Source organism: Leptodactylus fuscus, chromosome 11 (assembly GCF_031893055.1).
Source record: "Leptodactylus fuscus isolate aLepFus1 chromosome 11, aLepFus1.hap2, whole genome shotgun sequence".
NCBI lineage: Eukaryota > Metazoa > Chordata > Amphibia > Anura > Leptodactylidae > Leptodactylus > Leptodactylus fuscus.
In genome coordinates, this window is record NC_134275.1 from 82,562,002 (window position 1) to 82,588,342 (window position 26,341).

Consider the following 26,341-nt stretch of genomic DNA (forward strand, 5'->3'; position numbering starts at 1 on the left):
CAGATAGAAATGTCAGGAGAAGGACGGATAGAAATGTCAGTAGAAGGCCGGATAGAAATGTCAGGAGAAGGTCGGATAGAAATGTCAGGAGAAGGCCGGATAGAAATGTCAGGAGAAGGCCGGATAGAAATGTCAGGAGAAGGCCGGATAGAAATGTCAGGAGAAGGCCGGATAGAAGTGTCAGGAGAAGGCCGGATAGAAATGTCAGGAGAAGGCCGGATAGAAATGTCAGGAGAAGGCCGGATAGAAGTGTCAGGAGAAGGCCGGATAGAAATGTCAGGAGAAGGCCGGATAGAAATGTCAGGAGAAGACCGGATAGAAATGTCAGGAGAAGGCCGGATAGAAATGTCAGGAGAAGGCCGGATAGAAATGTCAGGAGAAGGCCGGATAGAAATGTCAGGAGAAGGCCGGATAGAAGTGTCAGGAGAAGGCCGGATAGAAATGTCAGGAGAATTCCAGATAGAAATGTCAGGATAGGCCGGGTAGAAATGTCTATGAATTAAATGGTGACTCTACATAAAATGCAAAAATGGTCGGTCCTAAGATGGGTTAGAGTAACATGTTAAATTTTTTTCTCCACTACGATTATACAGCAGTAGGCGCTATCTTTATACTTCTTGAGTGTTCTTCTAAAAGCTGTCTTGACATCTTTATTCTTTAGGCTGTAGATCAGGGGGTTGAGCATGGGGACGATTGCTGTGTTAAACAACGAATACCATTTTTTGTAACCTAAGCTATGACTTGGTATGGTATACTGAAAAATCAAAGTTGTGTAGAGCAAGATGATGACTGTGAGATGTGAGGAACACGTGTAGAAGGCCTTTCTTCTCCCGATACTGGAACGTATCTTCACTATGGTGGTGATTATAAAGATATAAGATGTTAAAATGAGAAAAAATGGAATAATTGTATAAACGATCAATCCTTGTATATTGGACAGCGCTTTCAATATGGTGAGGTCTCCGCAGGCAATTTCCATGAGAGGGACAAGGTCGCAGCAGAAGTGGTCAATTATATTAGTAGAAAAACAAGAAATCTTGGACACAAACCAGACATAAGGAACGACTTGTATAAAACCAAATATCCAACAAAAAGAGGCCAACAGAAGACAAACCTTAAAATTCATAATAATTTTGTAATTCAGGGGTCTACAAATAGCCACATATCGGTCGTAGCTCATGGCCGTCAATATGAAGAGTCCATGGCCTGTTAAGGATGCAAACATATAGAATTGGACCAAACAGGCCACGTAGATCTCCGTGTTTCTTCCAGTGATGAACCTTAGAAGGATCTTATGTAGGGTGACAGTGGAAGACGTCATGTCCACTATGGACAAGTTAGCAAGGAAGAAATACATGGGAGTGTGAAGATGGGAGTCCAGGCAGACCAGGAGAAGAAGACTCATGTTACCAACAAGAACAATGAGGTAGATGAGTAAAACCAGGGCAAATATCGCAGCTTGGAGCTCAGGAACATCCGATATTCCCTTGATGATGAAATATGTGATGATTGTTTGATTCTGCTTCATTTTTGCCTCCTTTTATGAAACCTGGAACGCAACAAATTGATAATTTGCTACAATTCATTGACAGACTCACAGATACAAAATGCAATGGTCTCTTGGCTGAGTATTATAGATAAGTTATAAGATATAAGTTGTTCTAGTTATATAGTGGCCGATCTTCTTCCCAAACATATGCCATTGGGTAACTCCAAGGTAGACCAAAGATGACCTGAACTAACATGAACTGCCAACAAGACAATGTCCATTGGAGAAAACAACAGTCAAGACTGGATTCCAGTTTCTTCACTCTTATTCCTACTCTTACCACAAGCAGTTGTAGATATCATCTACTAGTTTCCTTAGTTCTTACTTGAAACTGGATCGTATTTGCTTTTACTGTCTCCTAAGGAATATCTAACTAGGTTTCAAATATAGTCAGAGTTGCCCACCATCGTACCATAGGATCTTCTGATGGGCCAAGTATGACATAATAATAAGTCCTTAATAAAACAGAACCCAAATGTCCACATTGGAGCACAACCCCCTTGAGGACTGTTGAGTTCTTTTTCTTAGTTTTTTTCCCCATCTACAAACATCCCCCATAACCTCTGAGAGCTATAAATGTATAATCTTCAAAAACAAGTAACTGAACTTTGTATCAAAGCTTTACAATATTCTCTACAATCTAGTTACCTGATCAGCTGGAGATTCCATTTTTGTGATGTGTATAAGATATAGACCCAAAAAGTGGAATAAACCATCCACAAATCATCCAGATTGTCTACACTGTGGGATTAAAGGGACATCATTGGATAATTCACGGACATATTCACTGGAAAGTTCAACTTCCCTTATGAATTGTTACAGAATCATTTGCTTCAGTGTATATGTCCCAACCATAGGGGGTGATATAGGAGACAACATAGACCGAGTCAATAGCCGTTCCTTCTCCGTGCTAACCATGTGACTCAGTCCATTACGTTTGCTCTCACAGTGCTACCTGGGATCGCCGCGGCTTTATACCTCTTCCCTTCTCACTAATTGATCCCTTTGCACTTGACGTCTCCTTTGCGACTCATTATTCTTGTTACATATTTGTGGAATGATTTTTTTTTTGATAACTTGAGCTTTTGTACATAACAAGGGATGGGTTGGGAATGATATCCTCATGTACGGGATCATGTTGCTATAATTCATGCTGTTTCTAAATAAATCAATATGAATGATTGGGAGTTGACTATGTGAACAATATTCGCACAATAGACAAGATGCATTGGACCATATACTTATTTATCAAACTTATCACATAATAACAATTTGGTCACATTTTACTACAGGACTTCCAGGAATACTCCATTGATAGGTGGAATCTAATAAGACTGGGGTTACCTACTCAATTTCCTCACTAATGAAGGATTATGAGGATAATCTTGTTTCCCTTAGTCCTAACAGCGGCACAATGTGGGATATTTCTGTCTCAGTGTGCTGGTAGGACAGGTGGATTTTTAATTAGCCAATTAATTAATCATGGCTTGCCCTATAAGAGGGCCCAAGAACCTCCCCCCCTGCGTGTATATACAAGAGTAACCTAATTATACATAGGTAACATAATATACTTATAACAATGACAAAATTCCTCCAGGCGGGAAACAAGATTATCTTCATAATCCTTCGTTCCCTGTCGTCCTACAGTGGCACAATATGGGGAGTTAGCAAGTAATCCCCTAGGGTGGGTCCTCACCACCAACTGCACTTAAACCGTGACCAAAAGCAGTAGCTTCTGAAGCCCAAGTGTCCAGGTGGTAGTGGGACACAAGGGTTGCCTCCGAGGACCAAAAGGACCAAAATACAGCAGCAAATTTGACTTAGAGACAAGGCTTTTGTCTCTGCCCAGGAGGTGGTAACCAACCTCGTGGACTGCGCCCTTGAATAAGAGAACTTAATTGTCTACCTGACCCAGCGTGAAATTCAGGCTTTGAAAGCCTTAAGCCCTTTGTGTCTCCCCAAGAAGTTGATGAGGAGGTTTTCTGGACTTTCCCACCTGTCCGGTCACACAGGACAGAAAAAAACATGCAGGGGGGAGGTTCTTGTGCCCTCTTATAGGGTAAGCCATAATTAATTAATTGGCTAATTCAAAATCCGCCTGTCCTACCAGCACACAGGGGCAGAAATACCCCATATTGTGCCGCTGTAGGACGACAGGGAAGATCTGATGGAGTATCTCCGGTGGTTCCACATGACAGAATAGAAATTCTCACTCCGTTTTTTTTCAGCATGAGTTACAGTAAATCTGTTTGGCCAAGACATACTTGTCCCAAACCTTGATCCCGTCCCTCTCTGCTCAGTGTCTTAAGACGAAAAAACAACAAAGCCATAGAGCACGGTCTTGATTTGGGCCAACGATGCGTGATTTCACGACAAGGTTACTGCAGGACATACTATAGTAGACTCCTCCCACTATATTATGCTTAGTGTAAGACCAGGAGGGGAACAGCATGACACAGTAATTCAGGGAACAACAAATAAAGAAGCTGTGTCACTCCTCACTCCTTAAAGAGGCTTTCCCGTTGAAGCAAGGTATGCCCATCCATATAATAGGGAAAAACTTGCAGATCTGTAGTTTCCAACTATCCTGACCCCCACTGATCAGAAGTATGTTCTGGCTCCTAAAGTGTTCTAGAGGGAGTGGGAGCATCTGGGGGCCGGAACTGCTGGCTATTCATATGAATTGCTAAAGTTCATCTACATGAACAGCAGGTATCGCCTGGCAATTCATTTGGATTGAAGGCTGCGCCCAGCTCTGCTACATCTGTAAAAGGAAGACATGATGTGTATTTATCATTTATAGCTGTGTCTGGCTCACTCTTATACTTATATGGGTAGCGCTATAAGATACACGTGTATGACACATGACTGCAGTGTTCATAATAACCTCTAGTCAAAATCCCTTTTCAGTGAAGACCCCCTGTCTAAAATTGAAGGATCCATTAAAAAACAGAAAGTGGATAAGGCCTTTGGACAACCTAGCATGTATTGTACATTGAATAAATGATGGAAAGATATATTACATCAGTAAATTGTAGATTATTTGCCACCTACACAGCAAGACAATTGGGAAATTGGGAAATTACTGAATAAAAAAATATCATCTTACAAAATGTATTTTTACAAAATTCAAAACCAAGATTTTACAAAAGTCTTGAAATGTTAAACACCCTTATAGCCGAGGACAGGCAAGTTCCAGACTTGTTAGTGCTAATTGTGTATGACATATCCCGGTGGGAGCGTCTATAGGGAATATGTGTTTACTGCTATTAATTAGTAATTACTGAGACCTGTATACAATGTATATAGACTGTATCCACACATTACCGTGTAATTAACAGTGAGACGTGTAGTTATGAGCAATGGGGATGTAACTTTGCTGTATGCTGTTATATGTTGAAGACTGCTCTTAATGTTTTTGGAAAGTTTTGATAATATCCTAATTAGAGAATATTATCTAAAGAGAACGTTCATTATGTGTCCTCATATAGGTGGCTCATTGCATGGTTGTCATAGCTAGCCAACTCTCTACAACCCAAACCACCATATTTATTCCCCAACCCTACCCATAGCCAGCGACTAAGAACGGTCTTTCGTTCGAAACGCGTCAGCTCTTGGCAATAACTGCATCTATATCATAGTATTTATTAGGTGAGGGTCCTATGTGTAGCAGCCTGGTCCCATAGGATCGACGAGACCAGCAGCAACAGCAACATCACTAAGACAGGACTCACCATTATTTACTCACCATAATTGATTTAGCTACAATGTTGTCTAAATGACATTCCAATGTTTTTACACTAGTATGCTGGTGTTGGTTATAGGGTTATCTGATCTTAGTATAGGGTTTTTTGTTTGCAAGCACTAAAAGTGGTGAACTCAAAACATTTAAATGAGGGTTGAACACCACGGCTAATTTAACCCTAAAGGTAACTCTGATACATGAAAATAGGCCCAGCAGAGCTACTTTTCACTCTTTTCACTTGGGGATTTTCGTGTTTTAAATATAAGCAATAAAAGTTCAATTTTAATAGGGACCTTTCTGAACTAAGTTACAAAAATTTTCCCTATACCCTGTGTATTCCTCCCAATAACTGCTATGTATCCCAACATCTATGTCTAATCATCCCTGTGGATATCATTTTAATATGTGGATTCAATAAAGAGAGTTTTTTAAATAACTGAAGACAGCGCTGGACCTCATCTCTTTATTCAAAGTTTTCCCTGCAAGGACTCATTCCTAGGTCGCAGGAAGTGCCGGGGTCCGGGCACATGTATCTTCAGAAAGATACAGCGGTGGTGATATTATTGTGTTGGGCTGTGTTTCCCTCTCCCCCATCTTCCCATATATATGCTTATCCAAATTGATAGCCATCAACAAAGAACTTAAAATCAGGGTTAGAAATAGATTAATCATTAAGCTGATGAAACCCTACAGTGTCTTGTTGTATACAATCATGTTGTTCCATATCCTCATCAGAAAACACTTGTGTATAAGTCGTCTGACTGTCCTTCCTTCCCCTCTTCCCCCCTGAATCTATTGGTAACAGGGTAAAGAAATTTTAGTGATGTGTAGCGTGAAAAGCTGATATTAGGAGGTATAAGTAATACGCATTGTAGTCTGAGTTTTCCAACCACTGCAATGTGCTGAGGACCGGGGACAATATACTCGTCGTACCATGTACGTCCTTTGTCCCCTGTCCGCTTATAACGGTAAATAGCAAGCCCCACGTTGGGCGCCGAGTTCTGTAACGCAATCAGATCTAAGTATCACTGTATTGAAGTCTAAATCAGTATAAAATGCTTTATGAGCCAGCTCAGAGAAACACACATAGTCACAAGGTGCAAGTATGTGACCATTATGGATTCTGAACTATGATGGCGGATTATATATATAATGTGATTAGTATAATTAACATAACATGATTAGATACAAAGTTGCCACTTACGTTTTATCACATAACTATTGTATAAGGCAAGAAGAAGTTTCATCCCATTATAGATAACAGTTTTCAGTAAAGAAGGGGACGAGCTCTGGGCAGCTCCCAAAAGAGGAATGTCAGGATGGACACAGGCACAAGCTGGCACCCTCACAACCCCTATATGGGGATTTGGTCATCACTGCAGGGGACCACCAGGTTGAGACCTCTAAAATTAGTCCTGGTGTAGGTGACGGCTGAGATATACTATTGCATAACACAGAGGGATCAGGCAAGACAGTAGTCAGAGCACAAGTCATGATGGGGATAGAAGAGAATGAAAGGAGGTCATGGAAAGATTTTTGGACCACCATAAGGTTCTCCCCCTAGAAGTCTGTCTTTTATATTTCTGCTAATAGCTTCATTATACCTATTATACCCCCCTCATCCCTAAATCCCTCCCTTCCCAGTCCCAACTCCAATGGCATTTAGTAAGTGTATGGCCAGATGGTATGCAGTGATGTGATTGAGCTGCCTGTGCCTGAGGCTGAGGTACTTAGCGTGCTCCCTTGTCTGAACTTTCATAAAAAGTTAAAATAAGTGCAGGGTCTTGCTGGGTAGTCTGTTCTATCACTGTATAATTCTTCATACATGATGTCCTATCAGTGTTTCTGTGGCTAACAATCTCATTATGGCTTCAGCACATTTTGCATTTGTATCTGAGGCTGTGGGCATGTACGCTAAGGTGCAGGCGGCCCCTCGGCTATCCATTACTACTACTACTGGTTTCTTTATCCTTAATTCTTTCAGGAGTCAATAAAGCACTATCACAGCTCTAGACAACCATTATCCCTTCTACTGCCCCAGGTCTTTAGGAATGAGTAGTATTAACCCCTCCAGGGATGTGACCCTTAATAGGATTATCCATTTTCTACTATTGATGGCCTATCCTTAGGATAAGCTGTCAATATCAGACAGGGATTCAACAACCAGAATTGGTTTGCGAACAGCACAGATCCCAATAATGTTCAAATGCCATGCTTGTCGCAACAAAGTGTAGGTACTGTAGTATTGCCCCATTAAAGTCTATGGGAGAGCTCTACAGTACAATTGAACAATGCGTCTCCCAGCACATTAACTATACGGGGAACTTCCTCCATTGACCACAAGGTGAGGGACATTTCACCTTGTCAGGAGGAGATAATTTGGAGGGTGCATAACATAGTGCATCTATATCCGATATGGCTGAATATTTGGCTGCTATATGACAACATTGACATTGAGTTACAATATGTTATTGTTCATTTTGGATCATTAATTATTGGAAACAGCGCCCTGGTCCCTGACGTCCCTGCCTATCGACTACGGAGAAGAGGGAGCATTGGGCATCGCAGATGTCTTTGCAGAAGATAATAATGCCGTAAATATAAATCTAACAATCAATTTGCATTTATAGAGATGAGTGTAATGAGTCACAAGGGACTTGGAAGACCAAAGGGATTCATTATAGTCAGACAACATACTCTATAAAGCTGTAGTGCTCCGAATTCTTACCAGGACATCTGTGAATAAGTTGCATGGGAACAATGGTAACTCTTTCAATGATTGATGTCCTTGTTGGGTAACCCGAAAACTTATATTTGCAAGTTTGTTGAGCAGAGACCCTTTCTTCAGACAGATAGGCAAACAAAGAGAAAAGAGCCCAGGATTTAAAGGGGTTTGCCCACAAAGACAACTCATCCCCTCTCCATAGGACAGTTGCAGCTCAGTTGACGTCCAACGACTGGAACCCGCACCAATCATAAGGATCCCTTCCTGGGCAAACCCCTTAAAACATTACACCAAGACATTGGTTGGGCGATACATCGTCATGATAAGATAATAAAGGTAAAGATATGAATGTGTACAATAGGTATGGCTGGGAATATATGGGAATTTTGGTGATTTTTTTGTAAAATTTTGCAACTTATTTAAAATTGAAATTGTATGCACTGCATAGCATCGAGTCTACCTTCACCACACATCATAGGCAGAGGCTCCAAGACCTTGTCACAGAACCTGGAATTGGGCCCATAAAATATTATATATAATCTATAACCAAGCTGGGTCAGGGGCTCCATTGGGTCCCCTCAAGGACAGGACCTTGGGTGTCACAGTTACCCCGATACCCCTTATAGTGAGCTGTGCTCCTTTTCTCACATCATGTCATGTCAGAGCTATACTTGGTTTGTAGGATTTATACATTTGCACAAGGTTTTTCATTGTTTGTAGCTATTTTTCATTCCATTGCACCTAAAACTAATTGGTCCATAATAGCAAAGAGAAGAGTAACAGACAACTGCAAGATCAGACTACACACTGGGACCTGTTTGTAGTCTGTAATCATGGAGACATATTGGTCTGCAAAGGAGCTGTATACACAAAACCTTAGAGTTTTATCAACCCTATTTATTGAAAAATATGAAATATCCTATTTGGCTTAAATAAAGCAAATACATTTGCGTTTAGCAGGGGCGTAACTTGAGGGGGGGCAGAGTGTGTAGTCGCAACGGGGCCCAGGAGCCTTAGGGGGTCCATAAGCACCGGCATCAGTATTGAGATTGCAGCTTCCATCTGGCCTATAAACCAAGGAGACCCACAGATTACCCGACCAGACTAAGGGTGAATAAACTGCTTAATTCACTGTAGGGATGAGGTAGGGGCCCTGGACAAAAGATTGTACCGGGGACCACAAGACTTTAGCTACACCACTGGTTTTGAGCCTCCATTCTGCACTTAGATGTATTTACTAGACTATCCGGACTATCTAAATTGCAACATTAGTCCGATTTCAAATTTTTGGGTTATTTTTTAGAAGGCTGCATGTGGTGGTTGAGATGATTCGATGGAGGCTCTTCAATGGTGTCAATCTGAAGGTCTATTACTGTTATTGGTTTGCTCTAGGTAAGGTTGTAGCACTTTATTCACACCAAGGGGAAACATGAAGACAAATCAAACAGTGGCATATTTCATCATAAAGGGAATATCAGATGTTCCTGAGCTCCAGGCCCTGATATTTGTTCTGGTTTTATTCATCTATCTCATTGTTCTTGTCGGGAATTTGAGTCTTCTTCTCCTGGTCTGCCTGGACTCCCATCTTCACACTCCCATGTATTTCTTCCTTGCTAACTTGTCCATAGTGGACATGATGTCTTCCACTGTCACCCTACATAAGATCCTTCTAACGTTCCTCACTGGAGATAACACGGTGGTCTACCTGACCTGTATAGTACAGTCATACATGTTTGGATCCTTATCAGGCCATGAACTCTTTATATTGACGGCCATGAGCTACGACCGATACGTGGCCATTTGTCGGCCTCTGAATTATCACATTATTATGAACCTTAAGACTTGTCTTGTATTGGCCTCGTTTTGTTGGATATTTGGTTTCATACAAGTCGTTCCTTATGTCTGGATTATATCTAAGATCTCTTGTTATTCCTCCAACGTCATTGACCACTTCTTCTGTGACCTTGTCCCGTTCATGGACATCGCTTGTAGTTCCACTTCTGTATTGCGGAATTTGACCTTCGTACAAGGAATGATTGTTTATATAATTACCCCATTCCTTCTGACCTTTATTTCTTACATGTACATCATAACAACCATCATGAAGATACGTTCCAGTATTGGTAGAAAAAAAGCCTTCTACACGTGCTCCTCACACCTCGCCGTCATCTTGTTGCTGTACACAACTCTGATCTCCCAGTATGCAGTTCCTGGTAATAGTGTGGGGGACAAAAAACTTTTCTCCCTATTTAATACAGCGATAGTCCCCGTACTCAATCCAGTAATCTATAGCCTGAAGAACAAAGACGTGAATACGGCCTTTAGAAGAACTCTAAGAAGGGGTAAAATGGCCGAGCGCTGATGCTATTTTATTTCCAAATAGACCTGACCTGGGTGTTTTTTAAGATAAGTCCTCATATAACTCTTCTATACAAGGATGAAATAACTCCACTGCACCATGACAACACATTACCACCACACGATGTCGGAATATTACCAGTACTGAGTAGGGTTGAGCGATCGGGATCGGAAAAGATCGGATCTCGATCGGCAATCGAGTAAATTTCATGATTGCGATTGGGTTCCGATCCCACCTAAAAAAGATCGGGAACGGAATTCCAATCCCGATTGCTCAACTTACCTGCACAGATCCACTGCCACTGCTGCTTCCCGTTCTTCTCGCTCCTCTTCTCTCGGCAGCGGATCTGTGCAGGTAAGCGGACACCAGGGGGGACTAAGTAGCCAGCGGATTTTTTTTTTTTTCAATCACTACACAGTGTGGAGTCCAAAAATTAAAGTGTTCAATTTTTGGACTACATAATATATAGTGAATAGGATCGTTTTTAAAATCCGATCTTTGATGCCCACATCCCAGACTTCATATCTGCAGATGAGAAGAGGAAACTCTATATCCTACTGGGAGAAGAAGAGGCCACTGTGGAGATCACTGCCCAATACGTGTCCAGCTGTCACCAAACAAGAGGAAGATGAGACTCCATGGACTGTTATACCCCAAACCACCCACCCCACCTCCCCATATAGCGGCCACCAACTAAGAGGAAGATGAGACTCCACGGACTGTTATACCCCAAATTACTCACCCCAGCCCCCCATACCAACCACTCCCCCCCAACTCCAACTCCCCCCCACACTCTACTAGCTTTGGCAATGCCAAATATCTATTCGGACGTGCCAATAAAGCTTGTTTGATTTGATTTGATAATTTAAAAAAATATCCCATTGACTTGCATTAGGATCGGAATTGGGATCGGGATCGGGTTCGAATTGAAAATGATTGGAAATCAGATTTTAAAAACGATCCTGAAATCTCAAGATCGGCTCAACCCTAGTACTGAGTAAAAAAGGTCCAAGAATAATTTTCTACCATACAGTGACCATATAGTGGTAGATAACACCTTTATATAAGAATCCCTCTGTTGATAAAGCCACAATACAAATGTCCATGAAACATTAATGTTGTTCAGACTGTCTCTCCACACAGTTTGTGTGACTTTTGTTCCTTACACACTAGTAGCCAACCTTTATGCCTTTATACAATGGTCGCCCACCTTTGTGCCCCCACACAATGGTAGCTGAGCAGTCGTCTAAGACTCTTGGAAGGTTCTTATCCATGGGCCATGACCAGGTTCCCTTTCTTATGACTCTTTAACTTAAATGTGGTCTGTCTTAAAACTATATTGGTTGAGGATTAATTATTTGATGGGTTACCCAACTACGGGGTCCATGAATGGAAGGGACTGTATGTAATGGAAGGGATCATGTTTAATGCATTGATAAAATACATGGAATGGACCTTTGGAAAACATGGGGGTGGCAAAATATGGCTCCTAGATAATGGTGGAGTGGTTACCTGATGGTGGAGATGTACTGGGTAAATTCTGGGACCCAGAACCGCAGCCGACCAGAGGACATCACATGTACAGCACACTACAAGTCACAGCAGGACCCAGAAACCCAAAAACCACTCACCTCGGTGGGTGTAGAAGCAGATGAAACTGGTCAGCAGAGGAGAGTGCAGGATCAGGAGTTCACCAGAAGATGGCGGAAGCACCGAAGAGTAGTCGTACTAGCCGGGTCAGCACCAGGAGGTCAAGCAGTTTCCAGGGATGAGACAAGAGCAGTCAGACAAACCAGGTCACACACAGGAGGTCACGTGGCACAGGAGGATGGAGCAAAAGGATAGTCAGGCAAGCCGGGTTATACACAGGAGGTTACATGGTACAAAGTTACAGGTCAAGGAGAGTAGGTCTGGAAGGCAAGCAGGGTCATACACAGGAGGCAAATGAAGGTACACAATTGTTGGGGAGGAATTGAGGTCAGAGGGCAAGCGGTCAGACAATTTAATAACAGGATAGTGCAGAGCGGGGCCAATACCAGGAACTGAATAACCAGCGGTGAGCCGGAGCAAGAGCCAAACTGAAATAGACTCTGGATCACTGTCTGACCCTTTGAACCTGGAAGTCTGCGCTATGGTCCCAGAAGGAGACCGGCAACCCCCTCAGACTATTGCAGAGGTTCTGATCCTGCCCCTGTTGTGCAATATTGGTTAAGCTTCCTCTTTGTTTCTATATACTGTAGAATTCTTCAGACTGCCATCAAACAACAACGCTGCATTTTGTGAAAGTGAGGAATCTCTATATGAGCATGAAGATTTATCTATAAGCTTCTGAAGACTCCAATCTCCAAAACATAGTATATGTCATAGGATACATGATTGTACGAATGTGACACATGGTATCATCAATCTGGTGAAACATGTTACACTCTATCTTCTTCCTTAGACCGTTTTCACATTGACATATTCAGTCTGCAAAATACAGATCATAGGTCGGCCATATTATCTAGCAGATATGGGATTCATCTTGGACTAACTAAAATGACCACAGTGACATCTATCACAGTAAATTATTATATTCTGGGGTCTCTTCTGAGGCCTAGAGGGGGTGTAAAAATAAAATAAAATTATTCTCATCTTCCCTCTCCTCTTTTGGGCCTCCTTGAAGCAATTGGTGCCCTCCTGGTGATGTCATGTGTCCGGGGTCAGTGCTGAGGTTTGTGATTGGGCCACAGAGGTGACATGATGATATCATGATGCTCAGGGTGCCCATGTCACCACTGAGGCCCAATCACAAACATCAATGGTTACCCCAGGCACATGATGTCACAGAGGAGATCGAGAGAAAGAGCAGAGGACGCTGCAAGGAGGTCAAAAAGAGGTAATGGAAGGGGAATATGAATATTTTAATTTTTTACATCTTCCCTTGGCCTCCCCGTATTACACTCTGGACTCTGAATGGATCTCACAGTATAATAATTTCACTTTTGATTCTTGCCATACTCGGGAGATTTGCCCATCTCTATTTCCAAGACCAGTGGCATAACTATCACAAAGACAGCAGAGACAGGGACCGGGCCATTCCTAGGTACGCCACTGTCCAAGACCAAATACTGAACTTCATCTCCGTCTCCAAACATCATAGTCATCTTTGCTATGAGTCTCTGTCTCCCAGCTGGACCATTATACTGTACTAAAAACAGCATTACAATACGGGACAGTACCGTAGATGAAAGTGACTATGATGTCAGTGAGTCCAGGTCCATATTTAGCGGACCTATGCCTGTGTGAAGTCGGCCTTACTCCACCTCATGGCTAGGACACCCTCTCTATTGCTTCATATGGATGAGATCCAGCTGACCACAGGGTCAAGATTCATTTAGTAAGATGTCCTTTAGATTTGAACTGTCTATAGCGTGTGGTGGTTTATTCCCATTGGCGTACATGTGCAGGCTCTGATCAGATTTTGGTATTCAAAAACATTCCAAAAACATGTGGCCAAAAAGAAAAATGAACTAAATTTTATTAAAATTTTCATTGTAAATTTTAGCCTGTAAAACACGCCATATGAACATTCCCCAACAACGAGCATGTAATAAACAATAACATTGTAACAAGCAAACATAAATCTGCCATTGATGAAGGAAATAGAAATGTAAATCCCATCAATATTTGGGGTGACCTTTGCCCTTTGGAGGAGGAGAAGTCCTGGAAGTGATGACACTGGGGACAATCACTTGACACTAAGGGTTAGTTTATTGGGATGATTCACAAATATTAGATCTTTTTGATAAAATAAGATGCGAATAATAACAATAAAACACAGAAGATCTAAAGAAGACAAAGATGAAGGAAAAGAAAGAGAAACGGAGCCAAGACAAAGAAGGAAGGTGGGAGCAAGGAGAAGGAGGACATCAAGGAGGAGGGTGGAGAACCATCCGAGATAGAAGCCTGTATAGGCAAGAAACCTTCACAAATGCTCAAAAAGGGTCAATCTTGTTAGGCAATGAAGCCAGAGACTTTGGGCTCTCTAATACATTTCTTAGAGGGAAAGCTTGATGAAGGTCTCAGCGCCATCATGCTCTTCCACCAGAGTCTCCTCCATCCGCACGGTGGAAAGGAGTTCGCCAGATCTTCAGACATAGGAGGACATGCAGTTATCTACCGCTAAGAGATAGAATCTTTAGTAGCTACATTTAGAATGTGACACAAATCTCTCAAATGGTAACGTCAACAAAAAAATTAAAACGTCATGTATTGTAAGATATGAATTTTCAGATAAAAAATAGCATCTTTATTATTAATCCACACAAGTTCTTAAGGGGGTTTTCTGGGATTTTTTTAATGACCTATCACTATAATAGACCATTAACATCTGATTGTTTGGGGGCCGACACAAAGCCTCCACGGCGGTCAGATGTTCCATTGCTGCTGGGCCTGGTACTATATAGTGTACAGAGTCATGAAGACAACCCCTGTCCAATTCTGCTAAGGCATATGGACAATAATTCCTCACTCCAAACCTTCATCTATGGGCCTGTAAGAGTAAGTCTCACCATCTCACACTCAAGTATCCTTGTGCCTAGAGTATTTCATGGAGAACCATTCCTCGTATAGACATCATGTCACATTTCTATGGCCAAGGCAGATGACAAATTAGATCTTTTGGAGCTTTTGGAATTCTATGGTGTGGACATAATTCTCAGAGTAGCTTTTAGTTTCAATGTTTCCTATATAGATTGGTAAAATAAAATGAGATACATTGTACAAGATCAAGACAAAATCAAGATTTCATAGGCTAAATGGACATGTTACACCAAGTCGTCCTTTTCTTCCTTAGAGCATTCTTCATGTCTTTGTTCTTCAGGCTGTAGATCAGTGGATTTAGTAGAGGAACCAAAACAGTGTTGATCAAGGTGTAGAATTTCTTGTAGTCTAAGTTACTTGGTAGCATATACTGAACAATATTAACTGTATATAGAAGGATGACCACAGTGAGGTGTGAGGAGCATGTGTAGAAGGCCTTACGCTTGCCCGTGGTGGTCCGGATCTTCAGGACTGCCATTATTATAAAAATGTAGGGCACAAAAGTAAGAAAAAAAGGGAAAACTGCAAAAAGAAACCATCCTTCAATAAAGAATAATATCTCTAATACAGAAGTATCACTGCAGGTCATCTTCATTAGAAGGATGATGTCACAGAAGAAGTTGTTGATTTCAATGGAGGAATAACATGAGAAGCTTGCCAGTATCCACGCAGAAGGAGCTATGAAAATAAAGCCCAAGGCCCAGCAGAGAGAAGCCAACACAACACATGTTCTCCGACTCATAACCAGTTGATACCTCAACGGCATACAAATGGCCATGTATCGATCATAGCTCATGGCGGTCAGTATGTACAACTCATGGACGGTGAAGGATCCAGACATAAAGGATTGTACCATGCATCCATAGAATGATATTGATTTGTCCCAGGTCATAAAACTGGTAAAGATCTTATATAGCATGGTGGAGGTAAAAGAGACATCAACGATGGACAGGTTGGCCAAGAAGAAGTACATGGGAGTGTGGAGATGACTATCCAAGCAGATCAATATCAGGATTGTCATGTTTCCTCCAAAAGTTGTCAGGTAGACAAACAGAATCACAACAAAGATTATTGCCTGTAATTCGGGGGTATCTGAGAATCCTTTCAGGATAAAATATTCATTGATGGTCTTATTCACGTACATCTGTAGGACCGAATTCATAAAACCCAAAAGCAACCTGTTATGAGCAGATCGGTCATTGGTCAGTCTGAAGGAGCATTACAATAACTCTACATACTATCTAGTGTCATGACCATACAGATAAGAGGACAGTCATGACCTAAGCAAAGCCAACCATATGATAATGGCACTGGTAGTATTACAAAAGACAAGACCATTTTGCAGTTACATGCTCATGTTCATGTGGACCTCTGATCAGTCACTGTGATGAGAACATTCATGGATTTAGCCTATGGTTGTGGTTGGAGCCATCATCCTTTGTCAGCACATCATTTTGGAACTGAAACGCAACCTATAGCTGCTTCTATGGGCCTCATCAAATATGGGATCCATCTGCACTCAAAGATGAGTTGAGGTCAGTGGTGAATCTGGAAGGTGAAAGTGGAAAAATTAAGGTATCATGGTCTAAGGGAAAAAGTGTATAGAGAGGAAACCATGCTCCTTTATGTCATGATGGAACAGGTCCACCAGTCCAATGGCCATTGTTGTAGAAGGTGCAGAGATAACAGTTAGACCTAGGTCATAGGGACTGAGCCGGCCCAAAGGCAAGAAGAGGATACAGTTCATATCAATGGTATATGGTCAGCAGAGGACCGCACTTGCTACAATGGACATGGTAATGTGACCATGGCTTAGTCCCAGGTAACTTCCATCGAGTGGGACCTCCCGGCTTTCTTTGGTAGACCAATGTTAGTGGTTACTTCTCAGGTCTAATCTGTTACACTTGGTCACACACCTTATCTCTTAATATTCTTATATATAGAGCACCAGATATATCTACTCTCTACTAGAAATGATACTTACAATGTTAGAGGTCAAAGGAGCCCGAGACAAGACCAAAGATCCCCAGATGGTAGATGTTTCCGATGGATTGTCTGACTCCAGTTACTGTGCTTTCAATCAAGTTAGTGCATACAGTATAGGTATATATATATACTGCATATATACTAGTTACAACAACTAATGAGGTCCCCTGGGTGCTGAACACATTTGCCCATTAGCAGATGATCATTGTTTGTTTGTAGTTTACATACACCGGTGACATTGTGACAACTAACAGACAAGTGGATATATTCTATTGTATTATATGTTACTAATTGATAATACGAGATTACTGTACATTGTATCAGACTGAGGATCCTTGGGCTACTAGACCATCCAACAATCCCTAGGAAACAGATTCTAGTACCTCTCATATTTGGGTGTCTTCTGCTGCACCATTATTGTGTTGGAGCTTCTGGAGGGTCTTCTAGTCGCCTGAATGTTCTCCTGAATGCAAATAGACCAGTGAAACCCTCGGTGTACATGTATGGCCAGCTCCCCATTCACTTCTATACATCTTCCAGAATGGTGGTTTCCACCAGTTCCATAGAAGTGAATGGAGTGGTGGCCATGTAAGCGCAGTACTACTCCATTTATATTCAGGAGCAGTGACCACAGAAGCACACCACTATTTCACTAGCCATCAGAAGAATTTTTGGGCGCCCATTTTCCTGGTCACTGGGGCACAGATGGACCCCCAGGAATCTGATCCTAATGGAAGAAAAGTGTCCTTTGTGGCAAACTTCTTTAAGGTACTTGCTTGTAAGTTAATAAACCACTCCAGAGGATTCAACATATCTATCTATACATCATGTGGAAAGTTCATGGAAATGAATTGGAATTGAGTAATACTTTATTGAACTGAGTGTTTGCACTGCGCGGGTTGGTCATGGCCAGTGTTCTTGTCATCGTCATTTCAGCCATAGTCAGTGCCAGCCTCATCTCCTAGTTGTGGCTGTAAAAACTCCATGTCCCCCTCCACATCTTCCTCCTCTGCCTCTTCATGGCCTACCTCCCATCCACCTTAACATGACATTGCTTAGGTCCCCAAAAACTCTAGGCCAGCAAACAAAAATGTAGAAGCTGTTGTCCCTTCATTCCTGGTGTGAGCACATTAGGGGGATGACATCATTGACTGTTGCCCCTATGGACTCTTCCAAAGCTGGTCGGTGACCCACATCTCTCATGAGCTGCCGCTGCCTAATCTCGGGGTGACCCATGCTTCCCACATTTTGGTGCATTAGATAATCTTTCACTACTTTTTGTTGCTCCTACAGACGGTCCAGCATATACAAGGTGCAGTTCAATCAAGCTGGGACATTGCAGTTCAAGGAGATTGTTCTGTCGCTGCAAGTCTAAGAGGATGCTTAAATCCACATAAGGATAGCTGGCATGTGCGGGCTCTCTCCTGAATATGGTCAAACCCTTCTACGAGCCATCAAACTTTTAAAAAAAAACATTGCACCACTTCATTTAGGAGGTGCACCATGCAGGTAGAATATCTTATATAGCCCAAATTCAGTGCAGACATATCCAGTGGGCATTTGGTTGATCGATGCAGAATAGCGACTACTCTGCGTCTATAGACTCATCACATGTAAGACAACATGGCAATGCTTCAGCTTACACACATGAAAGGAGTGAGGAGGAGTGGAAGCAATGCTGTGCCTGGGTGCTGTTGGAAATTTAAAGATGTCCATTGTGTAGGACATGGAGGAAGTGGGTAAGCAACTTGTGGTGTTGGAACTGGCCATGCACAACCATAGAGGTGTCACAAGGCCCTGGTCTTATAGTGGTGGTGCAATGACTCAGTGGGCCTAAGACTGGACCCCATTCACCACCACATGACGGTACAAGGCAAGGCTGTCGTTCTTTGAGAAATAATTGCAACTAACTATCCTCCATCAAGGCTGAGCAGATTCCATCAGTCGTCTAAAGAAAACAAAATCCACTTCATGGTACAGAAGCAGTGCACTTCCAGCAACTTGGTCGGGTGCAACTTCACTTGGTACCTAAGTAGATTATGCCAGCACAAAGCCATCACCCGCAGTGCAACATTTCTTCCTACACCCGAGCTTGCCCTATCTCTTGCCTACCCTTCACTGTATTGTTTATGTTTTGGCCAAATACCATTTTGCCCTTTATTGTCACCAGCCTCATACTCTGATGTCATCATCTTACTCTGATGTCATCACCCTGATCCGATTCCTGGATTCTGTCCAACACACAATTGTTATCGTCACAATCACCTCACCACTTTTTTCAGACTGTGGTATACCATGGACTCCTTGCCCCGACCTCTAGATTTGCCTTGCATGACATTACCACCACACCTATCAGTTAGGGATGTACAATCCAATTTAGATAAAACTGGGTTTAATCTGAATTTTCCAAACATTTTGGGCCCTCATACAGTAAGTTTCCCGGTTACAGGCCCCCATATAATAAGGGCACATGTTATAGTCATCCATACAGTAAGGGCCCCTGTTACAGACCTCTATATAGTGAGTGCACCCATCATAGGCCCCCACACAATATAGTGCCCCCATACCGACCCCTACAGAGGTACTTACTCCTGCAGGTAATTTTACTTACCTATTCCTTCTCCTGTGTATGGCCTGCCCTGCTTAGGCCCCCAATGCCTATTGTCCTTTATTATCAGGATGCAACATTTGGAAGATGACCTGCAGCACCCTGTAAGGGCCGAAGACGAAGGGGTTGTGGACAGGAGCAGGGATAGGTAAGTGAAAAACAGCCTTTTCCTGCTGGTGTAATCCAAAGGATAATGGCCAAAAAATGGAGCTGGCCAGGTCTCCAAAGATTGCAGGCCCGATACCAGCTGTAGTGGTATATGGTGGTGGTAATGGTCCCTGATTTATATAATATCTTAGATTATAAAAGGAATCCAATCTCCATTACGTTTACCCTTTCTCAGACCTAACAGTTTGACCCAGGAAAGGCGCCATAACCGATAGCAATTTTTAATGCCGTCATAGTATCTACTATTGTGACCTAGAATATCCCATAGTCATAGACTGATCTGCTCCCAATATGTCTGAATTGTTTATTCTTCTACACGTAAACAAGATCCCATGATCCTCTGCACAGTTCTTGGAACACATACGTCATATTTCAGTTCTTTGTGTTAAACATCTAAATATAATCGTACAGACAGAGATATATAATGGAATACTAAAAGAATGATCACATTATTAGTGAGGGCCTTGTTCTCAAGAGCTTACAATCTACAACGTAGAAGTGGTAACAAAGTGGCCAAAGTGTTTATATCATGGTGCAGCCATTCTTATTATCTAGAGTAACACAAATACATAAAGCTGGATGAGCGGTCACCAGACGTGAGCAGATAGGTCCAGATCCAAAGTGCTTGGGAATGAAGGGTTACACTTAGATAATGACATTGTGTCCGATGTGATAGTGTAGAGTGGAGGGGTGAACGAAGGGGGGTTAGTTCGGGGTAAGTAACTGTAGAAATGTTATAAGTTAGGAAATGTAATGGGCTTGCCTAAGCAATTTTGGTTTTAGGATGTGCTTGAAGCTGTTGGAGTTGGTCTGTTTGCCCAGGGTAGCGCATTATAGAGAAGGGGTGCAGCTCTGGAATAGTCTTTGAGATGGGAGTGGAAGATCCTGAGAATAGAATATGCAAGTCTCCAGGCATTGGCAGAATGGAGTGTATGGGTAGGGTGGTAGACAGAGATGAGGACGGACATATGGAGAGGTGCAGCACTATGGACAGCTTTGTGACTGCCACAAACTATACATGGACAAAACAGAATCTTTGCTGCAATGAATACTCAATGGGGCTGCTATAAATGGGCCTTTAGCAATCAGTAATTCCATCTAAATGATGTAGTCAAAGATTATACAAAAAGGGGTTAATCATGGTCTTGCCAAAACCAGGATTAAGCCCATTAGTGCAGAGACCCCCTTCTTTAGAAGAAGGAGTCCCTGCACTCTGAAACATGAAATCCCCTGAGTGAATCGAGTTGTAACAAACCAGATTAATATTCCAAAAAGTTAGGATTTGTTCCAAACCCAAAACTTTGATGGTTCATCTCCTGCGGACAGAAAGTGAATTATTGTCAAGGCTGCACCTGGGCAGATAATCCTGATAATTGTACACTTTCTGTTTTACTAATGTGTTAGTGTGTCACCTTTATATCCAGTACTTATTTTATTATTTTATTAAGTTGTGTTCCATAGAACTATTACTACCTAGGTTCATCACTTTTCATCATTCCACAAAAAATTTCCACCATGTTCTTGCCCATCCTTCCAGCATATCGAGCTTAACTGGTTCACGGACATCTTGTAGGACAATGAAGTCTTTCATGTAGCCTATGAGTTTCTCCAGGAGAACCTTTACGTCTTACAATATCATTATCCAGATGAGACTGAATGAGTTAGATGGACATGTTACACCAATAGGCCCTTCTTCTCCGTAGAGCATTCTTCATGTCCTTGTTCTTCAGGCTGTAGATCAATGGATTTAGTAGAGGAACCAAAACAGTGTTGATCAAAGTAAAAAATTGTTTGTAGTCCAGAGTGTTTGGTATCATATACTGAATGATATTAACTGTATAGAGCAGGGTGACAAGAGTGAGGTGTGAGGAGCAGGTGTAGAAGGCCTTATATCTGCCCGTGGTGGTTCGGATCTTCAGTATTGCAATTATTATAAAAATATAGGGCAAAAAAGTAAGAAGAAATGGGAACAGGAAAAAAAGAAACCATCCTTCAATGAAGAATAAAATATCCAATACAGAGGTATCACTGCAGGTCATCTTCATTAGAAAGTTGATGTCACAGAGGAAGTGGTTGAGTTCGATGGACGTGTAACATGAGAAACTCGATAGCACCAAGGTAATAGGACATATGAAAAGAAAACCCAAGGACCAACACAGAGAAGCCAACACGACACATGTTACTTTGTTCACAACCAGTTGATACCTCAATGGGATACAAATGGCCACATAGCGGTCATAGCTCATGGCGGTCAGTATGTACAACTGATGAACTGTGAAGGACCCGCACATGAAGGATTGCGTCATACACCCATGGAATGAAACCGTTCGGTCCCCAGTAATGAAACTGGTGAAGATCTTATGTAGCATGGAGGTGGTGAAAGAGATGTCAATGATGGACAGGTTGGCCAAGAAGAAGTACATGGGAGTGTGGAGATGACGTTCCAAGCAGATCAGTATGAGAATTGTCATGTTTCCTCCTAAAGTGATCAGATAGATGAACAGAACAAGAACAAAGACTATAATCTGTAACTCGGGGGTGTCAGAGAATCCTTTCAGGATGAAATAGTCAATGAGGGTCTTATTCATGTACATCTGTAGGGTCAGATTTCTAAAACCCCAATAGGACCTATTAGGAGTAGATCAGTCATTGGTCAGTCTGAAGGAGCATTGCAATAAACTTTATTCAACATATTGTCTTGTACTTACAGATCAGGAGCTCACTTATGACTTATGTCAATGCTGTCCATATGATGAAGACACCAGTAGTAGTGCAAATAGACAGGAAGACTTCTGCGTTATAGGTTTCAGGTTTCAGTTGGTGCATATAAGTCTACCATAATTGTTGCCGCCATTATTACGTGTTAACGCATAGCTTTAGAAGGGAAACACAACTTATAACAGCTGCCCTGTGTCTCAGCAAATACGGGGTCCATCTCAATTCAGAGTTGAGGTTACTGGTATCTGTAGAAGGAAAGAGGGGGGAAATGAACGTAGATCACGCTATAACCAGGAGATGTAGCCAGAGGCATATCTAGAGGATGACAAGGATGGCATGTGGCCCAGGTGGGTGCCAACAAACCACTTTTATGTACAGGTGTAAAGTAAGGTACAGCTTTGTTGAACCCACAATATAGGAAAGAGAAGTCCAACCTTCTGGTCAACACTAGGGTTGAGCCAATCTTGAGATTTCAGGATCGATTTTAAAATCCGATCTCTGATCATTTTCCAGCCGATCACGATCGTGAAATTTTGCTCGATCGCCGATCGGGATCCGATCTTTCCCAATCCCTATTGCTCAACCCTAATTGTATATCATATATACAGTGGGGTTGAGCTGATCTTGAGAGCTCAAAATCTGATTTTCGATCATTTTCCAGCCGATCCCGATTGTGAAATTTGCTCGATCGACAATCGGCATCCGATCTTTCCTGGTCCCGATCACTCAACCCTAGTCAACACCAATGAAAGCTGATGAGCAAAAAGAATCTGTGCAGAATTTTTGTGATATTTGCTGCCACAGACGCCAAGGTGCGGAAGTATCCTTAAAAACCAAATAAGATTTTTTACTTGACTTCCAAATAACATTGAACGCCTAATATTGTAACGGTAGGTTGAAATATTGATCATTTCTGCCTCATCACAAGCAAATGTAACGTCTGGTGTCAATTCTACTGCCTGCACTTGGAAGAGAACACACTGGAAGTGGCAAATCTGGATCCATGCCATGTGTACAAATAAGGAACATATGTATGTTTATCTTATTTGTCATTGTGATAGTTGGACTATATACATACCCATCCTGGGCCAGGGGTTGGACTCGTGGTATAGGGGATGCTGTCATATCTCAACCATGGAGACTGAGGAAACTCCAAGTCAGTTGACACTGTTATTATAAATTGCATATGGTGGACAAGAATTCCTGTTACAAATGTTGCAAGGCAATGTAATGGTGACTTAGAACAGGACTGAAACTGAATTTTTGTGAAGGCGCCTCAGCAATACATGGGGTAGGGATTCTTTGATTTATTTTTGGACAAGGGTGATAGTGGTCACTTCTTACTCCATACACAATACGTTATGTTACTACTACCATCAGTCACATTATGAATGTGGTGGATGGATGGCAACCTATCTCTGAGAGTGGCCGTACCAGTGATAAAGTCTCGGAGCTGTCTGATGGTCTTGGATAACAATCTCAACAATCTGGTTTGCAGAATTGTGTTGTCTGTTATTATATGGATGATATGTCGATGTTTGAGCGCACTCCTCTCAGGCTCCTAGCTCGCAGACCCAATTTTCCTTCACTATAATATGGCACTGGTAAGTTCTCAGGTCCCAAAACAAAATAGGACCCCGATGTAATTCAAAGTGACAGCCTATGGCCTAAGAAGGTATTCTTGATCAGAATGGGCACCACCAACTGGGAAGTCCAAGCCTGCATGTTGTATCCATAACAAGGCTGAAGGACATGGAAGTTCTTCTGAAGGGAATCTTGTCATGCTTTAGTATGTTTGGACAACAACTCCAGGTAATATGGCTACTATTATGTTTTTATAGTATAGATCACCAAACCCAGCTTTGTAGGACCACCATACAGATGAATTGCTATAACTAACAGTCTCTATCACCTTTCTCTTCTGTCTCTTCTTACATGAAGCAATAGTCTATGGCAGGTATATCAGTTCGCTATACTTACAATGTAAGTGGTCAATGTAGTCCAAGACAAGACCAAAGGTTACCAGACGGCAGATGTTTCTGATGGATGATCTGACTCTAGTTTCTGTGTTTTCATTGAATTATTGCATACAGTATATGAGTGTATATATATATACTGCATACTGTATATACTACATAATAAAATTAATGAGGTCCCTGGACTTACTTGTTAGCAGGTGCTTATTATTTTCATGCAGTATCTCCCATCCTCTAGTGACAAGATGACAAAGTATACCATTGAGGTTTTATTACTGTATATCTCATATTGTATTATACATTGTATCACTACATGGTAATACATGGAATAGTCACATGACATCTTACTTTTTGGAATGTGGTGGTCAGAATCTGGTGTATACAGTAAATATCCAAAAGGGAGTGTCCTGGAATGGCATATTCATGATGTATCCTTAGGGTGGACCTTCAGTATGTGATCAGAGGGGGTCCTACTAGGGAACACAAGCAAATTTTGTGCCCCTCCCTCATTAAAATTGTCAACTTGGGAGAGTCTTCCACAAGGGGATTTTAGAATGGCTAAGTATACTCATGGCCGTGGCTATGGGGTCGCTATAGGGAGCTACTGAAGCTGGGAGCCGGCTGTAACTTCAGCCGGAGCTCCCAGAGAGATGGCAGGGAAGATTTATTCCCTTCCCTGCCATCTCGATCGCTGTGTATACAGCACTCAATGACCGCTGTATACATGGCTACGGGCGCCGCCATGATGCGGCTGCCCTCTGACCCGGCGGTCATGTGATCTGCTGGGCTCAGTGTCTTGCAAGAGCTGCTGGGTCCTACAGGACCAGATCAGCTCTGTACACTGTGTATACAAGGTGCAGGAGGCTGGATTCCTTCCTGCAACTGAGGCTAATAGAAAAAATAATAATACGCTAATAAAACGCCGTTATTAAAGGTTAGAGCCCCACCCCTGATGACACCATACAAAATAAAAATTACCATAACGGAGAGGAAAAACTATATTATAAAAGTTTTTCAGCGACACTTTGTGTTATTAAATTAAAAAAATAAATAAATTGAAAACCAGACACAGTTTCCCTCCTATTTTGTTTATATTTTCCTGGATATAAAAAAAATTAAAACACATTCAAAAATAAAAACAACATAAAAATAAAGCCCTAGGTGTCCCCGAAAAAAGATGCAAAAATTAGTTGACTGAGACATATGAGAAAAATGTTACAGACCTCAAAACCGCACATACATAATAAACCTAAAATGTGTCTGGTCCTGGACCACAAATTGGCCGGTACTGAAGTGGTTAAAGAAAAAAAAAAGTTACATTTATTTGTCATATTGATCCATCATTAGAAACATTGTGTCCATTTTACTTTAATGGTTTGTAACACTTCATCTATACACTACAAAGGTTTGATGGAATCTCATTGGTGACGCGGCAAATGTCTAGGGGATGGTCCAGTTCCGGCCAGACGTGAGTCAGCTTATCCTCAGATATGGGCACTATGATTTCAGTTTTGGGTTGTTCAGATCCTGTGGCTGGGGGAGGGGCAGATACAATGAGTCCTTGATGTATCCAAACAGGGTCCCAGAGTGTTAGGTCTGGTAATCAAGTGATTTTCCTGTTGACAGGCTCTCTTTACAGGGAATCTACGCACAGTGACATTTGTAGTGAAAACATTTTTGAAGACTTATATAAGTGAGTTGTTGCACTGAGCTGGGCCTTCAGCTTTTGGAGCATTGCTCAGACCCCCACCATTACCTGCCTGCACCACCTTGAACAGTGGGAGTTGATCCTCCCACTGCTATGACATCACCCGCCATGTTTGAGCAGCAAAAGCAGCGCTCTGAGGGCTGACGGCCCGCCCCCAGTGCACAAATTGCCTCTATGCATAACAATCAGTCCAGGATAAAAAAAAGTTTTTATTT

The 26,341-nt window shown here is 42.0% G+C and overlaps 4 protein-coding genes across 4 annotated transcripts; 1 reads left to right on the top strand and 3 right to left on the bottom strand.

Annotated features, from left to right (window-relative positions):
• Positions 1-562: 562 nt before the first annotated feature.
• On the bottom strand, positions 563-1,528 carry LOC142185565 (olfactory receptor 5AR1-like). Its single transcript, XM_075260993.1, has one exon. It carries the CDS (start codon positions 1,526-1,528, stop codon positions 563-565), a length of 966 nt encoding a protein of 321 aa, XP_075117094.1.
• Positions 1,529-9,448: 7,920 nt separating this feature from the next.
• LOC142185566 (olfactory receptor 5B12-like) lies at positions 9,449-10,381 on the top strand. Its single transcript, XM_075260995.1, has one exon. The coding sequence runs from the start codon at positions 9,449-9,451 to the stop codon at positions 10,379-10,381; it is 933 nt and encodes a 310-aa protein (XP_075117096.1).
• Positions 10,382-15,173: 4,792 nt separating this feature from the next.
• LOC142185567 (olfactory receptor 2G3-like) lies at positions 15,174-16,106 on the bottom strand. The gene has a single exon (XM_075260996.1). It carries the CDS (start codon positions 16,104-16,106, stop codon positions 15,174-15,176), a length of 933 nt encoding a protein of 310 aa, XP_075117097.1.
• A 5,279-nt stretch (positions 16,107-21,385) lies between these two features.
• On the bottom strand, positions 21,386-26,236 carry LOC142185568 (olfactory receptor 6C1-like). Its single transcript, XM_075260997.1, has 2 exons — positions 26,175-26,236; positions 21,386-22,352 (listed from the first exon to the last, which is right to left on the bottom strand). The coding sequence occupies exons 1-2, from the start codon at positions 26,234-26,236 to the stop codon at positions 21,386-21,388; spliced, it is 1,029 nt and encodes a 342-aa protein (XP_075117098.1).
• Positions 26,237-26,341: the final 105 nt, after the last annotated feature.